This window comes from Schistocerca americana, chromosome 3 (genome assembly GCF_021461395.2).
Source record: "Schistocerca americana isolate TAMUIC-IGC-003095 chromosome 3, iqSchAmer2.1, whole genome shotgun sequence".
Classification (NCBI taxonomy): Eukaryota; Metazoa; Arthropoda; class Insecta; order Orthoptera; family Acrididae; genus Schistocerca; species Schistocerca americana.
The window spans coordinates 537,326,980-537,351,712 of NC_060121.1; the positions used below are offsets into that span (position 1 = coordinate 537,326,980).

The window sequence follows — 24,733 nt, forward strand, 5'->3', positions numbered from 1 at the left end:
CAGGTGAAACCCAATAATGGGCACAATATAATGGTTAATGGAAGGTGAAGATAACACCAAGAGCGAAACTGGAAATCGAGACCAAAATCATGAACAAATTCCACGATGGGTCTGCACCAAAAGGACCATCTGATTGAAAGTCAGAGCTGGTAAGAGATGGTCTAAGTGTAGGTTTGCAGCAAAGAAAGAGGATGCAGTGCTGCAAAGGCTGGGGCACCATGGTAGCCAAGCACACACTCACCAAAGAGCCGTGAGTGAGTGAGTGAGGGGTGGGGAGGGGTGGGGTGGGGTGGGGAGGGGAGGGGAGCTGTGAGTGAGTGAGGGGAGAGGAGGGGAAGGGAGGGGAGGGAGAGTTTGGTGGCAGCTCACAGAGAAAAAATAAGTGGTCATTTTCCACCATACTGATGAGATGAAACGAAGTGATTTTTTATGTTAGAAAGGATAATATCACAATATATGAGGTGAGAGTTTTAAATCAGCAGTGTGTAGATTATTTAAACATTTCATTAATATAAAAAACTTGCAATTTGCACAAAGAAGAGAAGTTGAGAATACAGATCTCATGACAGAAGAGAAAGGAATGTGATAGAAGATTACCTGGCAACTGGGAACAGTTTTTTCTACTTTTAAAAGTGGCTACTGGAAGTTCTTGGAATTGCATCTCTTTAAGAGAAGTACCGGGTTGTTGTAATAACTCTTCATGAAGTGTAATTTTGTTTTGTTTTTTAATACATTTGAACTTACTGATTGAGGTTCTGTCCTGCTCCTTCAGCATCTACAGTAACTCCTGGAGGGGGCTCTTTCATAAGTGACATAAGTTCTTTCTGAAGGCGTCTCTGAAACAGAAGATGGGAGTCAACTTTAGATATTTTCTTAACAGTTCTTAAGACACATGATGAAAGGTAAGAAATTAATCATCACTCATACAGTATAAATAATATAAAAACAGAAAAATGGTTCTAACTATTAAAAATTGATTGTTTTACATGGCTTCCCCAATTTGAGAAAGCCTGGCCCAAAAAATGACATGTGAAAGTCAAATCTCTTATCCACCAGACTTCTGCCTCTATGAAGACTTCCATGTGCCTGCTAATCACTACTTCACATATAAATCACTACTTCCTATGTTCCTGCAAACAAACAACATTCTTGTCATCTGCATGTTTCATTTAATACCTCTAAATTCTTCACTATAATCCTCATTTTGCTTGGCTGTCTACGTTTAACATCATGGGTGCCAGCTTGATAGAATTTTAAAATTTTGTTGATGAATAGAAAACTGTAGCACCTATAGGAGAACATGGAATAGTTGCCACATACGACCAATGGAATCACAACTAAATGACTGAAATTTGAAAAATTTGGACAAATCACTGCTACAAAAAGCATATTTTATGACACAAGATAGATCTGAACTAAGAGCTTCCACACTTCACAACATGGAATGGAGTGTCTATTAATGAGACATTTTTGCCAATATATTTCTGTTCATACTAGCAGTCAAGTGACAAAAAGTGAAATGTCTGATAAGTGATGTGACAAACAAGTAGATCAAGCTTGTAGCATCACAAATATTGCATTGAGACTCTGACTATTCTGTAGTATGCAGACTATTTCTAGCACCACTATCTGTTCTTTCCTTACCGTGTTCCTGTTATGAATGGCATGCAGGAAGATTTATTGTCAGTAAACATCAGTATTAGTTATAATTTCTCATGTTTCATATTGTGGTCATTTTGCAAGGAAGTAATACGATGGCCTAACTTTTCCCAAAACATGCTTTCTATGAATTTCAATAGCAAAACTCTCTGAGAAGTACAATTCCCCTGTTGTAGAGTCTCCCACTGGAGTTTGTTGAACATTTCCACAACATTCTTGCAACTACTACACGATTCAGTGACATAATGTTCTAGTCTTCATCATGTTGTCTATCTTTATTCATCCAACCCGTGAAGGGCCCCAGACTGATGAGCAATACATAAGAGTGGTTGAACACGTGTTTTATTTGATGAAGATTATTGCTACAAATCTTAGTCTGGCATGTTTTCTGACTACCTGTTTTATGTGGTCATTCCACTTCAGTTCACTCTGGACAGTATTTTATGGTAGTTACTAATTGTAGTGATTTGTTGCCAATAAAGTAATGTATTTCTTCACCTATTTGTGTTTAATATGTTGAGACTCAACTGCCAATTCCTACAACAATCAAAAATTCTCTGCAGCTCTTTCAGTTCGCTATAGTCTTCTGGTGTTGCTACCTTCTTTAAGACAACAGCATCATCTGCAAAAAGCCTCATAGAAGTCTGGGAACACTTTCAATCATTTATTGCACAAGAACCAAACATTGTTCAGATATCATACACATGTCATTTTGAAGAGAAATCCTGAAAGTTGTTTTTTTTTTCCCCCCCATGTATACTGCCACAGCGTAGTTTGGTAATTTGTTGATAGTTAGTGCCAGTCGCAAACATCGCAGAATCAAGTGCGGAGCGAGTTTTCTGTGTGTTGGAGTTTGACAAAAACAAGTGTGCTACAGCTGTTCAATGGATGTTTAAACCAAGTATATTAAGAAGCCATCAACAAGGAAGGCCATTTACCATTGGCACAACAATTTTGTTACGATGGGTTGCTTGTGCCCAGCAAAGAGAAGTGGATGTCCCAGTGTCACTGAAGTGAATGTGGAGTGCATACAAGAGACATTCATAAGGAGTCCACAAAAACTGGGGCGTCATACATCCCATGAACTTTAAATGCCTCCAATGACAGTGTGTAAAGTCCTGCGACTTCATCTTTCAGCAGGATGGGACTCCACCCCATTATCATCGTGAAGTTCGTGGGTACCTGAACACGGAGCTGCCGCATCAATGGATCGGCCGTGCTACAGAAGGGGACAGCTGTTTCACGAAATTTCCTCCCCGATCACCAGATCTCACTCCGTGTGACTTTTTTCTGTGGGGACAAATTAAAGAGCTGGTGTATGTATCACCTCTACCATGTGATGTAGCAGAGCTCCGGGAGAGAATATGGGAAGCGACTGCCACAGTCGATGATACCACGCTGGGACAGGTATGGCAAGAATTTGATCATCATACTGACATCTGCTGGGTCACTCATAGTTCACATAACAAATGTTTGTAAAAACACTTTCAGAGTTTCTCTTCGAAATGCAATATGTATTACATCTGTACACTGTTTAGTTGTTGTGCAATAAATAATTGAAAGTGCTCCTGGATTTTATGTACACCCTGTATATTGTCAATAGTAATAGTCCTACAATCCTTCCCTGGGGTACTATTGAAATTACCTCTGTATTTGTCAATTTTGTTCTGTTGAGTGGCAAGTTGAGTTCTTTCTGCAGTGAAGTCCTGAATCCAGTCATAATTATGGTTCACTATTCAGTGAGCTTGTATTTTTTCATTAAATGACTGTGTGGGAGCGTAGTAAGTGCCTTTCTGAAGTCAAGAAACATGGCATCAACCTGAACGCCAATGTTTGCATCAACCTGAACACCAATATTTATGTTCCTCTGGATCTCATGGATGAAACAAGTGAGCTGAGTTTCACAACATCTTGTTTGCAAAATGCATGTTGATTTTTACAGACGATATTTTTGTTCTCCAAAAAGTCATAATACATGAACATAAAGCATGTTCCACAATTATAATACATGTTCTGTACAATGATATCCAATGCACAGCAGATAACGACCCCTGACTATGAACCTGATCATGAAAATCTTATTTATCTTATGGTAAAATTCACACTTCTGTGTACCACATAAGACAGGCATTACTGTATTTTATGATGAGCAGTTTATAAGTAGTAGCTACACCATACCACTTCCTATTCAATGGCACTGGAAGTTTTGGTAAAGGTTCCTCCACAAGTCAGGGTCCAGTAACTTTAATTCTAGCACATCCTTTTTGGTAGCCTCTTTAACTAAATGATATGTGTGAGTTTGTTTCCTGCAATTCTGACATGGCTACACATCTGTAGAATTATGATCTACTTTCCCGTGTTTTAAAGCTACAAACCATGATGCAGTGGCTGTTGGGGACAGCTGTAAGTTAAATCTTGTAAACTCCTCAGAGACTTGCTGTAAATAAGAAAGAGTTGTGTACGCAGGACAGGAAAACTCTAAAAACTCGACTGTTGTTCACCACCACATGTGCATGTAGGTATAGACAGTTTGGCCCTTAATACATGACTGATCATTGTAAATTATTTCTAAACTCTGGAATTAGTTGATCACTGAATAGTAATCATAAAATAAATGGGTCTTTTATGTCTTTTGGCCTGAAGGATAAATCTAAATGAAGTTGTGGGCTAGTGACCCTTCGTGGGGATGTCCATAATAATACTTGTGAGAGACGATTCAATGAACTCATTAGCGATTTCATCTCAAATCGTACTGGTCAACAGTGAACGTGTCACATCACTATTTCAAAGTTTGCAGGAAAAAATGAAGTTCCACATGACACCTCTTGAAAAGTACAATATTTTGGTTTTCTGACGATTTGTTGAAATGCTACAAACCTCTCTAAATGACAGTGTTTGTGAAAATAATGTAACGAAAGAGAAAATTGAAAAACTGTAATAAAGAAACCAAAAGTGATAGATATCTGAATTTATTTTCAATTAATACTTTGCTCCCAACACTGTGAGACGTGATTAATATATACACACTTCTGAGCTCTTTTTCATTTTTTGGAATAATAAACTATGAAAATTTGTAACCTTTTGGAAAATTCAAAATTATAGTTCGAAAATATGGATAGTCACAAGATGTTAACTGTCTTGAGAAATGATAAAATGGAAGGACTGCTATCAGCTATGACATTAATGCATGAAATTCTGGAACTGTCAAAATATCTGGACATAAAGATGAAAGAATGTGATATTTTTTGGCTATTTAGAAATTATTTTCTCCAAAGCCCCCATCCTAAATGCTCAAAAGTTTCATGGTACATTAGTTGGTCATTGTACTCAGGAAATGTACAATCAGAGTACAAAATGTTAGAAATTTTTTTAGGTATACCTAGCTTTACTCTCAAGGTCAAAAAAATCATGGACATTTAAATACTTACTGACCACTCAATTTTAAGTAAATGTCATGTAAAACTGGTATTTATGAATCAAAATAATTACTTTACAACATTAAAAGGGAGTGAGAAAACCATTCACAATTTTGTTCGAAAGCATTTTATAACAAAAATGACATATAGAATATTTATAGCCACCTTTCTTTTTACAATATTGTTCACTAATTATTATTGTCCTCTGTCATGATTTCACTTCTTCATGACTTTCCATGAATTAAAATTGCCTACAATGTAACAATCAACACTGCACTATTGAGAAGAGTTCATTTGGTGACAGCCATTTGAAAGCAATAGCAGGACCACAAGCTGTCAAAGGAGCAGCTCATGAGAGAGACTTATTGTCTGTCACAATCACCACTGATTGTCATACACACGAGAAATGATTTGGCTCACTGCAAAGTCTTTTAATGTACAGTGCGGTCTCTGCCTGTCACACACAGTAACAGGTTGCGTTTAATGGAGAACAGGTCTTGCAATGTATGTGATATTCTGGTATGCAACCCAGTAGTGACTTGATTGAATTCCTACCACAGGTTTCATAGCAGACCATTCTTTTCTCTTTTTCAAAACAGAAGTCCCTTAATGTACTTTCATTTAGAATTAAGAGTTTCATGTTTGTTACTAATGTTGATGTGGTGTGTACAAATCCAGTAGCATCTCTCAGTTCAACAGTTTCTTGCTGGAGATTAAATATTGTTGCAAGATATCTACAGAGATCTCCTGCCCCTTCACATGCACTTTTTCCATGGCCAATTGCTGAAAATATAGATTTTTTTTTCTCTTCTTAATTCCAGTACTACAGTCTTCACCAAGCTCATAAGGCTGAAAGCAGTTCTTAAAATGAGATACTACACCATCAGACACATACACGTTTACAAAATGCATGGTCTCTAGATTCTGTGTCATCGATCATCATGCTGACAGCGTAGCACATGCATGTGGACTGTCATGAATGAGATCGTCACTGGCAATAGCAAAACAGTGCGGTATTTCAAGGAAATGAGCATCCCATGAGAATACTGATATGTGTGATGTGTGCCAGTGGTAACTTTGAATTTAATTCTGCAAAGCAACTGACCAGTTCTCAGCAAAGTCGAAATGAAGAACTAATGTGTCAGTATTCTTGGATGTGGCTGATTTTACTTCTGCTATGACCTGTCTATGAATAATCGAGATATGAGGGTGAAATAATTTAATTGGATAGATAAGAAATTCTACTCACCAAGTGCCGGCAGAACGCACACATAAAAGCAAGTTATAATTAGGCTGGCTTTCGGAGCCTGTGACTCCTTCTTCAGGCAAAAGGGTTGAAGGGGAATAAAGAGGGGTGAAGGAAAAGAACTGGAGACATCTAGGAAAAGGAGTATATTTCAGGAGAGTTATTCAGAACCATGGGTCAGGAGAGACTTACTGGACGGGACAAGAAGGAAAGACTGATCATTGGAGACTGCATCAGACAAGATTTGAAAACCTGAGAGCTTAAAGGTGAAGACAGAATAATATGCAAGACAGAGATTACTGCTGAAACATCGTGCATGAGTTAGTAAGAGTGAAAAGCTAAGTGCATTGTAAGTAACGGGGAGGTGGGGGGTGAAAGATAGATGGGTAAGGCAATGAAAGATGTAGACAACTAAAACAGAGTGAAGAAAAGAGTAGTTACTGTGAAGAAATTCTGAGCTGGAAGAAATTAATGTAAATTAAGGCCACGAGAGGGGTGAGAACCGAGGTCATGTAGTGCTAGTTCCACCTGAGGAGTTCTGAGAAACTGGTGCCTGGGGGAAGAATACAGGTGGCACATGTGGTGAAACAGCCACCAAGATCACAATTACCATGTTGTAGAGCATGCTCTGCAACAGGATATTGTGTATTGCCAGTATACACCCTCTGCCTATGACCATTCATCCTAATTAATAATTTGATTGTAGTCATGCCAATGTAAAAGACTGAACAGTGTTTACATAACAGCTGGTATATGAGTCGTTTTGCAGGTAGCTGTCCCTCTGGTTGTATAGGTTTTGCCACTTTGGTTCAAATGGCTCTGAGCACTATGGGACTTAACATCTTAGGTCTTCAGTCCCCTAGAACTCAGAACTACTTAAACCTAACTAACCTAAGAACATCACACACATCCATGCCCGAGGCAGGATTCGAACCTGCGACCGTAGCAGTCCCGCGGTTCCGGACTGCAACGCCTAGAACCGCACGGCCACCGCGGCCGGCTTTTGCCACTTTCAGGGCTGGTATAGGTGGTGGTAGGAGGGTGCATTGGGCAAGTCTTGCAGTGTGTACAGTCACAGGGGCAGGAGCCATAGGGTAGGGTAGGGAGATAAGTGGTGTGCTCCAAAGGTTTTTTTTTTTAGGGGTCAGCAGTGCCAGGATTGGGTGTGATGGTTGGAACTAGGCTGGGGGTAGTTATGTCCAATGAAGGCGAAGGTGAGGCGAGAATGGTGGTGTATCGTTGTACAGTATCTGCATCCGAACAAATATGTTTGCCTCGAATGTCAAGGCTGTATGGGAGGGAATGTCTGACATGGAAAGGATGGAAACTTCGAAATGTAAGTACTGTTGTTTGTTAGTAGGTTTAATGTGGACAAAAGTGCGTAGCTGGCACCTGGTGACGACGAGATCAACAGCAAGGAAAGTGGCATGGGATTCGGAATATGACCACATGAAATTTGAATGGGAGAAGGTATTCAGAGATTCCAGGAATTTTAACAGGTCAGTCACACCATGAGTCCATATGGTAAAGATGTCATCAATTGTACTACACCAAACCAGGGCCTGTAGACTTATGTATCCAATGAAAGTCCCTTTTCAAGCGACCCAGGAAAAGGTTGGCATAGGAAGGGGCCATCCTGGTTCCCACGGCCGTATCCCTGATCTGTTTGTAAGTCTGCCCCTCAAAGGTGAAGTAGTAGTTGGTCAATATAAAAAGTTGATTAAGATGAGTACGAAGGACTTCATGGGTTTGGAATACGGTGGCCACTGACTGAGGAGATTTTCAACAGCAGACCGACCATGTACATAGGGATGTTGGTATAGACAGAGGTGGCATCACTGGTGAAAAGCAAAGTGTGTGGACGGAGTAGGACAGCCACGAATTTCAGACGACCTAGGAAACGGTTGGTATCTCTGATATAGGAGGGAAGTCTTTGTACTACGGGTTGCAGCTGCTGATCAACTAAGGCAGACAAATGTTTGGGGGGTGCTTTGAAGCCAGCAACTATAGGACGACCAGGATGATTGGGTTTGTCGATCTTAGGAAGAAGATAAAAGGTGGGTCTGCGTCATTTGGGTGGGATGAGGCATTGGAGACAAACATATTTGTTTGATGCAGAATCTTTACAGTAATACACCACCATTCTTAGCTCAGTGAAGGAAGTATGCACACACATTTACTGCATAAATTTCAAACTTGTTTGTTTCACCATCAGCAGTGTCACAAGAAAGAAGTACACAGCAGAGATGGATCTGATTCTTTTATGTATATGTCAAGAGCCGCAAGATAAGTGTTGGTTGCAGGAGTGTGCAATGTGCCCTGGTGCTGAAATGACAACTGCTGAACCATTAATGACGTAACCTATGCACTGTGTGAGGAAGGAGAGTTGGTGAAGAACACAGTAGAGCCAGAGAAGTTTGTGAAGACATTGGGTCATCAAAGGAAGAGCTCACCTTCATATCTATAAGAATGAAAGCAATCAATTTTTGACAAACTAATTTAATTGGATAGATATAATTAGGCCTATGACTTGTGCTTTTTTTCCAAGAAGTGTGCATCTTTTTTTCCTTCAAGGGATCTACAATAGATTATTGTTAGATGAAGGGCTAACTCAGCAGCAAATTCAGTATACAATCTTATAGAGATTCCATTGGGCCCTGGAGCTTTGTTCAGTTTCAATGATTTCAGCTTTTTCTCAATACCACTGACACTATTTCATCCATCTTTTCAGTACAATGAGGATTAAATTGGGGCAATTCTCCAGGTTTTCCTTTGTAAAAGAATATTTGAAAATGGACTTAAGCATTTCAGTTTTTGCTTTGCTACCTTCAATTCCAGTTCTTGTCTCATTCGCTAGGGACTGCACACTAACTTTTGTGCCACTAAACAGTCTTTACATTTGACCAGAATTTCTTTGGGTTTTGTAAAAGATCGTAACAGTTACTTGTCAAGAATAATACATATGTTGAAGAAATGTATCACTTTATGAGTATATAAAAACATATAAATTTTTCAGTGTGTTCAAATACATGGTTTAATACAGTGGGTGCAAAGCAAGAAAATGATATTTTTGTAATGGACAAAAAGGTAGTCAGAGTAATGGCAATGGTAGACATTCTACAAATCTTTTATTCATTAAATACAAGATATTAATGGAAATAATTCATATATTTTTGAGTGTGAGTTACATATTTTAGAACTACATAATACAATTTTAACAATCCAAAGACAAGACTATTAGGGCTATATTAGAACCTGTACGCTTCCACCCTTCTCACACACTAAGGGAAAAAAGCAGCCATGTTTATATGAGAAAAAACAGTATAACAAATTATCTAATACACCGACGGTACCTGTGTGACGTAAATTGTTAAGGAAAAAGCCGCAACGCCTCTTTTCGCCAAACCCATTTCATTCGTTAGAAAAACTGCTACAAATACCCAACACAATCATGACTACGTAACAAATATATTATGTAAATTTTCCTATTAAAAAGAATCAAAAAGTTAAGCATTCTGACAAAGTCTATTGGACGTACTTATGACAAATGACTAATAACGAACCTGAATCTGAGGAATCAAACAATGTCACTACGGCATTCATATTCGTTTGGTGTAATTATTCATCCATAACGTATTTACTAACAAACCTATTTGACTCACATTGTTTGCAAAGTTTGCCTATTACAATATAATGTGTTGCATCACAAACAAATCAGTTCTTACACAGTGCGAAACAGAGCAACACCTGGACGCAATTAGAACTTCAGGCATTTCGCCAACATTTTGAGAAATACGCTTCGAAGCCAAGCACCGATTAACTGGGAGATCATCAATTATTCCACAACTTCACCAAGGGACACAAACTTGATATCTGCGAGGATTTTGGCACGAAAACATTCCAATAATATTAACCTTAACTTCACTTGTTTTCCCATATGCATCAAACATTCGCTTTTACGACATTCGCAATACATACTAACATTCGGGCAAACAACAAGAATTATAGTAAAATGCAATACCCAATGTTACCAAGTACAATACTTCGTATATCGAAACATCGAGTACGCGCTACTTTAATTGTAAATCACAACAGTACCTCCGACGGTGACATCGACGCCATGCTTCTCCTTCCGGTCAGCTGAGATCTGTGACAGAAGAATTGCCTATCACGCCGCGTTAAGTAAGTTGACGCGTATGCGTGTAATGTGTGATCAGAATTACTGCGAAACGTAACGTTAGACTTCTAGTAGTAAATGGTTTCATCCAGCGAAGTAATTTGTCAAGTGTACCGCCATTGAGTTTTCCATTCAAACTAATAAAATGTTTTTAAAATTTGAAATGAACATTTCAAAACTGATTTCGTTTAATATTTTTTAAGAGATACTACATAACAATGTTTGGCGGGACTGTAAGGCTCAATCCATTAGGAGTATTCATTATTGTGGCCTTGTCGATTTTATTCTTCGTATCATTAAACACGAATCTTCTGAGGTCTTATGACAGCAGTAAAAAAGAACCTACAGTGTCGCAAAACAACATTAGTCTTCGAAAACTCCTTAGTGATTGTATATTGCTGGCAGAAGGAGGAGGTAGAAAAGTTGCTGAAATCAGGAAGGACACTGACATTGGAGAAACAAGCAAAGGAAAAACCAAAGAAGGCGCAAAAAATGTTGTTACGAAAGCAGATTATAATTCCCACTGTGTGATGTATTATGGTTTAAAAGAAGAATATCCGACAATAAAGGTAAATGAGTCTTTTTATGAAAGAAGGACCAGGAAAAGCAATGACTCAGTTACCAACGGTATAATTAGGTTAACTCGCCGAATTTTTTAACAATGAAAAATTTTTGTCTGTAGTTTGACTAGATTCATGTTACGTAGTCTACGCATTTTATGGAGCGAATTACTAAGTCTTGAGCTTGGCAGGAAATAAATACAGTATACAATTGTTGGGATAATTCTTGTACAGATATGTCTTTGTAATGGTGCTTAAAATTTTTAAATTTATATTTTATGCGTTACAGGTTATTTCTGAAGAGAAAAACAAAGACTGTACAGGTATCCCTTCGCTTGACAATTCGAAAATCTTAGAAACAGTTCCTTCGAGTGATGAGTATGTTCCTGCAACTGATATTTCCGTCTGGATTGATCCTCTGGATGCTACATTAGAATATACTGGTAAATAAAATTTCCATTTACGTTATATATTTTCTAGTGGCAGTAGTAAACCTTTCATTGATTTACTGATTTTTTATTACGCCACAGTTGATGGTTATGGACAGAATGTGTTACTCTGCCTACTCACAACAAAATTTAACTTTCAGCATAATCTGCAGCATTGCATCAGTCTTGTCACCACAGCCTTAATTCCTAACGAATAATATAGAGACAAAAAATATTTTCAGACTCCTGTTCACTTCCTGTTTTCCTGTGTATAATGTATTGTGCCACATCATCAGTAAGTCATCAGATGAAGCCCATAGAAATCGTAAATGAGGATGTCCACACTCAGCTGAATCTCCATCCACCTAAAACTGACATCCATGTCTTAACAAGTGCACTATGTACTTCGGTCAGTTATACCGAACATACGGTTCTTTTAATTTTGTATGTCTTAGGACAATTTAGTTTAGTAATATAAAAAATAATTACACATTGTTCATTTAGCCTCTTCACGTTTTTCACTGCACACAATGCCATATACCTGCAGCTGACTCTAGGATAACAACCATGCTGCTACACCTCTGTTAGATTTCCATGTCTTCCTCTCAATCTGTCTGAAAAAGTGGTTTGGCATCTCCTCATGAGTGAGAGACTGAAATTGAAAAGAATGGCGAGGCATTAGCAGGTCTATTATGCACCAGCAATCACCTTTTTTGTGCTATTAACCATGCTTTGAATTCTGGAAGCAATCTTTAACTGTATAGATGCAATATTTAAGAGCTACACTTCGGCTGTCTTTTTAAGTAGCCTAAATGTATTTTTGCTTCTCTCATTTCCGTAGGCAAATTTTCATACAGTCTAATTCTTTGTAAACGATACTGTTTAAAAAAATTTTGTGTGTTCTTTCGTGGCAAATGTAAGTCCAAACTAGCTCTTGTGCCACGGTTGTGTGGAGAACTATTTATGACTTTTGTACAAATGTTTTTTTCCAGTGAATACAACAGACTGGTAGATCAGTTCTCTTGGTACAGTAAGAATACCTAATTTTTAAAAAAAAATTCATTACAGTGAACCCAACTACAACTTTTAATTGTTTCCATACAGTCCTTTTCTTCAGTTGGAAAATTGCTCGTTTTGTGATTTTGATCCCCAGAACAGAACTCCATAGCTAAAAATTGAGTTGCAAATTAATAGTATGTCACTGCAAGGCATAACATGCTGATGACATTCTCTTTGTCAATACCTTTGTGCGTTCATTCAGTGCCAGTTGATAATTATTAATCTTCCTGTTTCTAAATTGTTTGTGAATGATGATAGTTCATTATTGACCTTAGTGCTTCGTGTTACTCACTGTAGTGGGAGTTTGTTTTTTGCTGCCTTTGCAATATGTTATTTCAGTGTCACTAGTTATTGACTACTGATTTATTTTTTCTTTTGAAATTGTTAGTTTGTCATGTTGCTCATGGTTTGAAAGTTTTTTTGATACTATCTACAGATGTTACAGCAAAGTTTATCAGTCATTGGTAGGTTGCTTCTATGGGTGACAATATGGCCAATCGACAGAATGTTCGAAGTGTCAGCAGTGCGCAGAAATTATGACATTGAGCCAAGTCTGTGCTTCTCAAACCAGGCATGAGTGTGTGCGGCAATGTTTTCAGTAATGGTTATTTTGGTTTTTTGGGTGGAAGAGGGGAAGGGGGGTGCCTGGTATCTTTGTTTTCCTTTGTGCTATGTAGGTCTAATATTCAATTCCAGATTTTTTGGTACTTTTTGTTCGGTTTATTCTTGAGGATTTCGTGTTTGTAATTTTTTAGTATAGTTTGTTTCGGAACGGTGACATTGTTATTGTATATTTGTCTTGTTCCCTCCCAAGACCCTATACTTTCCACCCCATTAGTTTCATTTTATTGCTGAAGTGAAATATTTCGAATGAGTTGTGCAGAATGTATTGTGCACCATCATTCTTATTCGCCAGATTATCAAAGACATAGATAAAAGTAGATTCAAATTTTGTACCATGATCCATCAAATTGTTGTTAATCTGATGTAGGCTATATTAATTTGGTTGGTGCATGAGTTCATAGCATTTTTCCATAAGTTTAATAAACACAACAAATACATATAACAGAGACTTTAGTCATCAGTAACATAGTCTCATTCACTATTTACAATCTGTCAATGCTGAGGTAACTTTTTAATTCTGCGACTGTAAAAATCATGTAGTTTTGAGGCGGAGAACTTGTCAATGCATGTTCGGAGCACATCTGGAAATGTAGTCCCTTGAAAGTTGTTCAATACAGGGCTGAAAAGGTGAAAATATGAGGGCACAAGATCAGGTAAACAAGATGAATGTGACATGACTTCCCACCCCAACTCCCGTATGATGTTTTTTTATCAGTCTAGGAGAATGCGGACGGTCATTATTAAGTGGCATCACTTCACGCAGTCTTTTTGGTAAAATTCTTGGATTGCATCTGCAAGACATCTCAGTTGTTGACAATAAATGTCAGCAGTAATGGTTAAACCTCAGGGATGCAATTCCTAGTATATCACACCGTTGCTGTTCCACCAGATGCTTAACATTATCTTTTGTGGATGCATGCATGTCTTTGTACAAGGAGTTGTTGCTTTGTTTGAGCTCAACCACTCCTTTCTTTTCCACATGTTAGCATAAAGATACCATTTCTTGTCACCAGTAATGATACAGGATAGGTAGAGTCAGTGTTGTTCACAAGGCAGTTGATGACAAGCAAGCAGAGATGCACATATGACCACCTGCTGATTTTTGTGATTTTGGCTTAGAGCACGCAGCACAGTTGCTCCCTATTTTTGAACCTTCTCTGTTGCATGCAAATGGCACATGATGATGGAATGACCATCAAATTTGCAGGTTCTTGAGTACACTAAGATGGATCATTGTGGATTAATGTGTGTAAACAGTCTTCATCAAATCCCAAAGCTCTTCATGAATGCGGAGAGTCACTAATGTCAAAATGATGCTTCTTAAAATGAGATAACAATTTTCTTGTTGTGCTCTGTCCAGTGACATTATCCCCATAAAAGGTACAAATGTTTCTGGCTGCCTCCACTGCTGTCACCCTCCTATTTAACTCAAACAGAAAAAATATGTCACAAATATTCCAATTTCTCAACTTGGAACTCCATTTTCTAGTGTCTGCAGGTCCACTTACTATCTCCAAATGACAATATGTAAACTCAGATAGCAACTGTGAACCACAAATAAAAAATGACAGTTGATAAATAAACCCATAGCAACCAAAATACCAACATGTAAAACTTAAGCACCAACCTATTAATTAGTAAGTAAGTTACCAGAATCATTAGATTTTTGTGGAAGAGCCTTTTTTCCCAAGGCAGCAGAGAAGAGTCAGGGGAAAACTTAAACTTGGAATCAATTTGTAAGTGTTATTTTTATTTATTTGCTGTAAGAATGTTCTGTAGGTCCTTACTAAGATCCTCTCACCATATATTATGACAAATGTTTACAATATATCATTATAATACCAGGGTCGTTCAATAATTAAACATACAAATAGCTGTACAGCAAAAAATTAAGTCAAAGTATTATTGTCTGTTTTTCCACTAATCCCTACCAACTTATGTACATATCTCATCTTCTTATGAGTCGTCTTATCACTCCAGCAAAGAATTTATATTGATGTCATGATGACTTTTGTACTTTTTTTCTTTGGTCCTTTATTGTCATTGACGTTGATGCCACCCAAACTTTCATCAGACCAAACAGATAAATATCTGGAAGGGGAAGATCAGGGCTGTAAGCAGCATGAAGTAGAAACTGCCATCCCTCTTTGCTAATGTTTCCAACATGATGTGTGCCGTATGAGTCCAAGCATTATTTTTAAGAGGTACCACACCTTTCCCCTACCATCCCAATCGTCTTTTCTTCAGTTGACCCCCCAGGGGGCCCACAGTCCTTTTGTGGGTACATTTATGGTGCGCATGGGACCCCAAGCTATTGCAGTCTGCTTTCCTTTCCTTTATTACCATCCCTGTTCCTTTCCCTCCCTATCCTTGCTCCTTTGTCCCTGACCCCTCTTTTCTCTCTTGGTGGACTTCATGTTGACCTGGCTATCCTCCTGGCTTTGTTTTGGTCTGTGCTCTTGTTTAGTTTGCTGTTTCCATGTTCTTTACGGCGTTTTTGGTCTCCTTGGGGTTTGACCTCCACTTCTAAAATTTTCCATTCAGTGTGAACCATTTTGGGATGAACTCCCTACCTAGCTTCCATAGTGCAGGTTCCTTTCCCCCCTCCCCACCCCTTTCCCTTTGCACCCTGGCCCGCTCCCTCGTGCTAGGTCACCAGCACGGTAGCCAGTCCGTGTGGTGGGGCTGTTAAGTACCCACTTGGCTGAGCCCCCTGAAACCACAGGGATTACACTACTAGTACTGGAGCTGTTAACGCCTCGTGTATGCCCAGGAGTTGATCCTCATCGTTTTGGGGCACCAGTACTCCTGGCAATGGCCGCTGTGCTAGACGGCTCTTGCTGTGGCTGGGTGGCGCAAACGGGGCGAGCCCCTGATCGGAGTAGGTGGTACTAGGGCAGACACCTTGTGCATGAAGTAACAAAAGCTTCACCATCCTGGCCATTCCATGGCCGTCTCTAAGAGTGGTAGCAGACGTGACACTCCTTCTAATCGTTCGGCCTTCCCCTCCCTGGCCACCCCCTGGGAGGAGGGGCAAGCTCACCAGCTTGGGTTGAAACCCTTCCCTCGGTACCTGGTTTGTACCAGGATGTATGGAGGTAGTTTTGCCATGACTAAGCCTTTGTTTTTTGTGGAGACGATTGAAGATAAGTATGGCAAAGTTGAATCGATGAGTAAAATGTGATCTGGTCCTCTGCTCATCAAGACATCTTGTGCTGTCCAATATGTCGTACGTTCTTGTGACCATCTCAGTGACGTCCCAGTCTCCGTCATGCCCCACCAATCTTTGAGCTCTGTACAGGGCATTATTTTCCACCGAGATCTTCTTCTACAAACTGACAAGGAGCTCCGTGCTAACCTCGAGCAGTGAGGGGTTCATTTTATCCGCTGTGAGCAGCGAGGCCCTCCAAACAATCACATCACTACAGCCGCCTTTATCCTGGCCTTCAGGGGGGATGTCCTCCCAGAGATGGTCAAGGTAATGGTGTAGCAGTGTGATGTAAACCTTATATTCCACCACTGATGAGATGTTTTAAATGCTTAAGGTTTGGACACATCTTCCCGCTGCACCACCAATCCCCTCCATGAGGGGCGTGCCTGTGCTCCCCCGCCAATGTGTGTAAGTTGTAATGGACAGCATTCACCACGCTCATCTACATGCCTGGTGTTTGTGAAAGAAAGAAGGATTCAAGAGTACAAAACCTTAGATTGGCTCACCTAAACTGAGGCTCGTCAAAAATATGACCGGCTCCATACTGTGTCTATGACCTTTACTTTTGCTTCAATTACGTCCATTCCCTCTGCTACCCCCTCCTCTTCCCAGCCCCACCCCATTCGCCCCATTCCTGCAGCCTCCCCCTCTTCCCCTCCCCCTCTCCCCCTCCCCCTCAGTACCCATACCCACCCCTTCGGGTGCTGCTCCCCCTCCCCCGCCGCAGAAGTGCTCCCCTCCTTCGGCGGCCGCCGGTACTGGAGCTCCCTCCCGGGACTCCTCTTCCCGGCACCCCCCTGAAAGGTGATCTACTGCTCCACATCGGCAGCGTGATCTGCAGCCGGTGGGTGCCAAGATTGCCCAGTGTAATTCTGTGCCTGCCCTCACTTAAGTCTGCTCTTCTCTTCATTCCCAAGAGAAGAAGCAGAAACGCAGGAACAAGGGCAAGGCTCCTCTGGTACCCCCTGAGGCGCAGCCTTCCCCTCCTAAAGTTAATGAACCAACAGTGTCTGACCCCACCTATATTGATATTACCCCATCCTTTTTGGTGACGCAAAGCGACTCGGTGGCGTGACCGACTCCAGTCCATTCGCTTCCACTTTGGTCTCCAGTTTGAGAATCCTCCAGTGGAATTGTAATGGATATTTGTGTCACCTTGCAGAGTTGCAGCCCTTTCTTTCCTTGTACTCTGCCACTTGTATTGTGCTCCAGGAGACCCATTTTGTCAATTCGTACTCACCCACCCTTCACAGGTTCCACACTTTCTGTCAGAACCGAATTGACCCCTTGCGGGCTTCTGGTGGTGTTTGCACCTTGGTCTGCAAGGACATTGTTAGTAGATGGGTTCCCCTCTATACCACTCTGGAAGCCATTGCTGTCAGGGTCCATCTGGCCACTCCAATCACAAACTGTAATCTCTACCCCCCACCTGACAGGCCGCCCACATCCCATGCCCTCACCACCCTTCTTCAGCAACTCCCTTCTCCCTTCCAGTTATTAGGGGGCTTTAATGCCCACAACCCTCTTTGGGGTAGTCATAAGACTACTGCCCTTGCCAGGACAGTTGAAGCAGTTCTGGCAGGGCTTGACCTCTGTTTACTTAACACAGGTGCTCCCACACACTTTAGTGTGGCGCACGGCACTTTCTCAACCATTGACCTCTCCATCTGCAGTCCCGACCTTCTTTCCTCCATTCAGTGGGGCGTCCACGATAACTTTTGTGACAGCGACCCTTACCCAATTGTTTTGACCTTCCTTCAGTGTCTCTCTCTCTCTCCGTCACCCTCCCAGGTAGGCAATATCTAAGGCTGATTGGGATGCCTTCTCCTCTGTTCCCATCCCCCCTGTATTGCCACACAACAGTGTTGATGAATCTACTCAGACCTTGACTGCCTCTATCTTTTCAGCAGCTGTTTCAGCAATCCCTTCTTCTACAGGTTCCCCCCGCCAGAAGATGGTCCCTTGGTGGACTCCAGAAATTGCTGCAGCCATAAAAGACCGCCCCCGTGCTCTTCAACACTTCAAGCGGCACCCTTCTACTGCTATTCTTCTGGTCTTTAAACGACTCTACGCCTGGGCCCGCTACCTAATCAGATTTCAGAAACGGATTTGCTGGGAACGATATGTAGCTGTCACAGGACCCCAGTCTCCCTCTTCACAAGTCTGGGGGAAACTCCAGCGAATTTTTGGCCACCATCCTCGCACCGGGGTTGCAGGAATTTCTGTGCATGGTGTTGTGGCAGAAAATTTTGCTCAACACTTTGCTCAAGCTTTGGCATCGGCTCAGTATCCGCCCATGTTCCTTCTCCTGAAAGAGTGTTCAGAACGACTGCCTTTGTCTTTCTTTTTCTCGCTGCTCAGAACCATGTAATGCCCCATTCAGTTAGTGGGGATTTGCCAATGCCCTTGCCCTTTGTCCTGAAACAGCTCCTGGACCGGATCGGATACATAACCAAATGCTCCAACACTTATCAGGGGCTGGCCACCGTTCTTAGATGTCTGTGCAATACCACCTGGGGTACAGACCGCTCTATTCTCCTGCGATTATATCAAGCATTGGTCCAGTCTTGTTTAGACTATGGAAGTCCTGTCTATGGTTCTGCATCACCTTTGAAACTGCAGATACTAGACCCCAACCTCAACTGTGTGGTCCGACTTGCAACTGGTACCTTCCGTACTAGCTCCGTAATTAGCATTCTCGCAGGGACGGGGATTCCACCACTGCCAGTTTTGCGCCAACAACAGCTGATATCTTATGCGCTCCGCATTCGCTGCACCACAAAGCACCCTAATAATGGTCTCCTTTATCCAGACATGGAGATCACCCTGCCGCAGTGGCGGCCACAATGTGGGTTTACCATGGCTGTCCGCATTCAGTTGCTATTTTCTGAGCTCCAGCAGTTGCCTTTACCACCTCTCTTCTCCGCTCATGCATGTACCCCTCCATGGTGCGTCTCTCGGCCGCAACTCTGTCTTGACCTCTCAATCGATTCAAAGAATTCTGTCCCTCTGATGGCTCTTCGCCACCAGTTTTCCTGTCTCCTCAGTTCTTTTCAGGGTTCAGAAGTGATCTGTACTGATGGCTCCATGGTTGCTGGCTGCACTGGTTTTGCTTACACCTATGCGCGACTCATGGAACTTCGTTCCTTGCCAGATGGCTGTAGTGGTTTTACTGCAGAATTGGTAGCCATCTTGTGCGCACTGGACCATATCCGCTTCTGCTCAGGACTATCCTTCACTATCTGTAGTGTCTCATTGAGCGGTTTGCACGCTATTGGCCAGTGCTTCCATCACCACACGTTGGTCATCGCTATCCAGGACTCCCTTTCTCTCCTTGCTCAACATGGATGCTTGGTGGTTTTCATTTGGACCCCAGGCCATGTTGGGATTCCTGACAATGAACTTGCTGATCCTGACAATGAACTTGCTGATCGACTGTCTAAATTAGCTACTACCAGGCCATCTCTTGCGATTGGCATTCCAGAAATAGTCCTTCGCTCGGCATTATGTCATCAGGTTTTGGGCCTTTGGGATGCAGAATGGAGCACTTTCTCTTTGCCAAACAAGCTCTTGGCAATTAAGGATTCTACAACTCCATGGTGGTCCTCCTTACGGGCGTCTCGTAAGGCCTCTGTCATCCTCTGCCTGCTCCGCATCGGCCATACTTTTTTGATTCCCAGTTATCTCCTCCGTCATGAGGACCCCCCTCTCTGTCATTGTGGATAAATGTTGACTGTGGCTCACATCTTATTGGACTGCCCCAACTTAGCCACCCTACAATGGACTTTTAGCTCTCCAGAATCACTATCCCTGGTGTTGACTGCCATTGCCTCGGCGGAGGATCTCGTTTTACGTTTTATTCGTGGTAGGGGTTTTTATTGCTTTATTTAAGGGAGGGACCTTCCACCTTATCAGTGAGTGGAGGGGATGACAGGCCCTCTTGCTCCCCCCTTCGCCCCAACTGGACTGGCTTCAACTGGGCTTGGTGGTTTACCACAGCCCTCTGCCTTTCCACTCCTTTCGTTACGGGGTCTGTTATGTCTTGAGCATCTCTCTTGTCTCCTGTGCTTCTTCCTTTCCACCCCTGTCATTAGCCACTTTCTTTCCCTCACATCTTCTTCCGCCGTTTTCCTTCCTTCCCTTAGTTTCTCATTTATGGACATTGTGGTTGCCTATCCTAATGTGGGATTTTATTGGTTTTAGTTAATCCAAGGTCAGAGGGACTGATGACCGCATAGTTTGGTCCCTTCTACAACCAACCAACCAATCTTCAGTTGAGGCATGACCCTGATCTCAGTCATGCCCGAGTTGTGGATGCTGTTAGAAGCACATTTCTCCCCCCCCCCCCCCCCCCCCCAAAAAAAAAAAAAAAAAAAAAAAAAAAAAAAAATACTACAGAAAATGGTTAACATGACCTTACTAGTCAATGATTGTGTTTCGAATTTTCTACAAAAAGTCCAGAAGTCAGAGACAGCAAAGGAGTGGTAAAAGCAGTTTAACAGAATGGATGGTGTCTTGAAAGGAGGATATAGGATGAACATCATCAAAATCAAGACAAGGACAATGGGGTCGACAGAAGCGTCCGATCCAACGCGTCGGCTTTGACCCGTGACGTAAGGGTGTTGTCGTGTGTAACGTCATGACGGCGCGGAGTTTGGTTTGAGTGTGGCTGTCTCCAGTTCTGTTTTATCTTATTTTATTTACTTTTCTAATCTGTTCGTTCTATCTCGTGAGGTTTTTTTTTTTTTTTTTTTTTTTTTTTAATTTAAAAACACTTATTACTTATTTTAATTACCTGTTTCCTCGAATTTCTGTTTTAGTTTATTATATTTATCTTTCTGATCTGATCGTTCTATCCCGTGAGATTTTTTTAAAAAAAAAAAAAAAAAAAAAAAAAAAAAAAAAAAAAAAAAAGACAAAAACACTAATCAGCTACTGAAGCATCTTTATCTTCTATGGGTTGCGGGGGTTACGCCGCCTGGGGAGGTGGGTGGGTATTCATGCATGGCTGTCTTCACTTACATGTTGTAGCTACGCAAGGCGTCTAAATTTGTTTATATTTAGTTTGCCCTCCACCCAAAACACCCCATTTCCCGCGCTTGTCCCGTTAGTGTCATTAGGCTTCTTGTGGAAAGTGTGTGTGTTTATTTTTGTTTCCGCCATATTTGTGACGTCATGGGTCAAAGCAGACGGGTTGGATCGGACGCTTCCGTATTTCTGGATAATGGAATATAGTTGAATTAAATCAAGTGATACCGAGGGAATTAATTAGGAAATGAGAAACTGAAAGTAGTAGACGAGTTTTACTATTTGGGCAGCAAAATAACTGATGATGGCTGAAGTATCAACATTGATATTGCTATAGGACACCAAGAGCAGTGTTCATTGGTTACGCTTTTACAGCCTGTTCTATACTTTTCCACCCATGCGTAAAAACTTGAACAGATTGTGTAACTAATGCCCCATTGTTTGTTAATCCGAGATGATATTTGCAACAGTTGTACACATTCCCAAAGTAAACACCTGATCACAGAACACTGTTTTTCAAAAGTATTTTTTGAGTGGACTCACAGTTGACACTAAGACCTTAAATGTTATGTTTATGTATATGTTAATCAAACAAATGACTAAAACTCTTCACAAGGTTTCCAACTAACACAAAATTTTCAACTTTCTTACAGTAGGTATTACATTACTTAATGGCATGCCTATTTGACTAGAATATTCTTGTACATACTGTTATATTACAAAAACAATGTATATATGGTGGCATTCAAAACCTCGTGTATCAGTACAATAAAAGTGTGTACAGAATATACAGTCATTCAATTGTAATACCATCTACGTCTGCATTTCAGAAACTGCTGAGAAGTTTATGGAAGAGAGTACCAGATATTGGGGTTTCTTTCCATTCTGTTAACGTATGAAGTGTTGGAAAAATGATAGCTAAAATGTGTGTGTGAGTAATGGTGCTAGTCTTGCCTTGTTGGTACATATGAGAGCAGTCATTTTGGTGTTGCAGTATATTTCTAGATCCTCACTTAAAACTGGTTCTTGAAACTTAGTAACTAGGTTCTCACGGGATAGTTGGCATCTCTCTCCAAGTGTTTGTCAAGTTTTGGTTTTTCAGCAACTCGGTGACTCTCTCTCATATGTCAAACAAACTTGTGACTATTCATGTTTCCCTTTGTATACTCCCAGTACTCCTGTTAGATCTATGTAGTGTAAGTTTCACACAATTGAGCAATATTATAGGATGGGTTGCACAAGTGTTTTGTAAGCAATCTCCTCCGTAGCCTGATTGCATTTCCAAGTGTCCTGCCAATGAATTGAAGTGAGCCACCTCCTTTACCTATGCTGAATTATGTGATCATCCCATTTAATATCACTACAAACTGCTATACCCAGATATTTGTATGAGTTGCCCGATTCCATTGTGACGTATTGATATTGTTGCCATTGGATACATTTTCCATTTTGTGAAATGCAGCTTTATGTTTTTTGAACTTTTAAAGCATGTTGCTCACAAATTTTGTTTGCTACACACAAATATATTAACGTATGAGAAGAATTACGTCACTTTATTGTGACTGTTTATTCCGTAAACTTATGTACACTCTTTGGCTTTGTCGGAAAGTGGAAACTCTGCAGTGGCTGGAGTTGATGTCATTGTTGAGCTTTCTTTGGTTGATTTGAGGAAGGTTAACACTGGTGGTGTTTGCTGCTGTAGTCATTCCAGTGATTGTTGGACGACTTTAGTGGTTTCGTAACCAATATTCACCTGATGCAAGTCCAATGATATTTCATGAGTGTATCATAGCAAACTGCGTAGCTCAAAACAGTGATATAAATGTCTGACATAACAAATTTCTTGTTGCCAGCTTTGTAGAGGGCACTAAATGTTTATTTTTACATGAAACTTGAAACAAGCATATGAAACAAATGTAGCATCACAAACTTTGGAAACAGATAGGTTCATCATAAGGTAATGCAAGGACGTTATGAATAAATCCATAATCTTACGTTCAGGCACCAGTCTTGCAGCACTGGATACAGAGGATGTCCAAAGAGTGAAACATACTAATCGTAATGAAAGGCGCACAGATATTGTAAGATAGGAGCATGTGTAAACACTGAAGTGGCTTAAGACACACTGTGATCATTCTTTTATTGGCCAGGCAGCTGGCTCACAAGGTACATAGCCACATACCTCATGTCAAGTGGTGTTCATGTCATCTGTCCTGCCACTTCCACATATCTATGATATATTTTGCATATTGATGTTCAGTTGGGCTATTAAGCTGATTTTCTGCTCCCAAAGTTGAAGCAGTTTGTCCCAAATTCAGTACGCTGTTTAAAGTGTCAACTTGAGGCATGCAAGAAATGTGTAACATGCAGGGAATGTGGTAGTGTAAAATCCTGGATGACTGAAAATAAAGGTACCAACTCACTGGATGTAGAGCCACAGAGTCTTAGAAAAGCATGTTAAAGAAACTGTGAGCTTTGCTAGTTTTCATCTGAATCTTTCTTCAGAACTATAGAGAGCAGGTGCAAACACCCCCCCCCCCCCCCCACACACTCTCTCTCTCTCTCTCTCTCTCTCTCTCTCTCTCTCTCTCTCTCTCTCTCTCTCTCTCTCTGTACTGGCTTACTATTTGGTGAATTGTGAGTTTAACATCCAGAAGAAAATGTGGCCAATCTGCATTTGAAATGAAAGTTCATTTCCATTCCCTCTATTTTGTGTGAACTGTTCTAGTAAACATGAACTATGCTGTTTGGTAATCTAAGTGCCAGACATATAATGCTTCATTGCAGAAAAGGAAACATCATTGTGCAATGCACACTTCATTGTCTGAAACTGGCATTACATTTGTAGTGAGGAACTTGGGATAAAATCATTTTTTCCCCGTGTACCACCAACAAACATAATAGAATAACATATATCACAAACTCCATGTTCATCACTAGAAACAGATGTGGAACCATCTCATTGTAAGGAAAACCTGTTGAATAACCAAAGATATAAAAGAATTAATCAAAAGTCATCAGATCACACATCATCTGTCTTAAATGGTCAATCTGAAGAAGAGACAAATGCCTGATGTAGACATTAATGTCTGCATAATGTAACAAGCATTGATCTGTTACAAACCTGCTCCCACTGCAGCTTTTGATGGGGAAAAAAGGGGAAATTAAATAAAGTGTCACTGTAATATGGCTTATATTTTACAGAGAAACACACACAGATTTAGGATACATATGAAAGAACTTGGATACTTTATATTATCAGATGGCTTAGCGTTAAGGGGATAAAATTTCACAGGAAAGGTGATTGTAGTGAATAGGCAAGTTA

General features: G+C 40.7%; 2 protein-coding genes across 4 annotated transcripts in view; one reads left to right on the forward strand and one right to left on the reverse strand.

The window, feature by feature from the left end:
• The window catches only part of LOC124605450 (ubiquitin-conjugating enzyme E2 W), a 109,157-nt gene extending 98,612 nt beyond the window's left edge, over window positions 1-10,545 (reverse strand). Inside the window, exons 1-2 of one of the 3 annotated variants that reach the window (XM_047137129.1) lie at window positions 10,420-10,545; window positions 745-836 (exon numbers count right to left, since the gene is read on the reverse strand). In XM_047137129.1, coding sequence (XP_046993085.1) covers window positions 745-836; window positions 10,420-10,443 — 116 coding nt within the window. In that variant the 5' untranslated portion in view covers window positions 10,444-10,545. Of the gene's footprint in view, window positions 1-744; window positions 837-9,983; window positions 10,207-10,342; window positions 10,362-10,419 lie in introns of those variants that run through there. The other 2 variants (XM_047137131.1, XM_047137130.1) reach the window with 2 other exon arrangements.
• The window catches only part of LOC124605449 (inositol monophosphatase 3), a 34,318-nt gene continuing 20,085 nt past the window's right edge, over window positions 10,501-24,733 (forward strand). Inside the window, exons 1-2 of the mRNA XM_047137128.1 lie at window positions 10,501-11,067; window positions 11,348-11,501. Coding sequence (XP_046993084.1) covers window positions 10,717-11,067; window positions 11,348-11,501 — 505 coding nt within the window. The 5' untranslated portion in view covers window positions 10,501-10,716. The remainder of the gene's footprint in view (window positions 11,068-11,347; window positions 11,502-24,733) is intronic.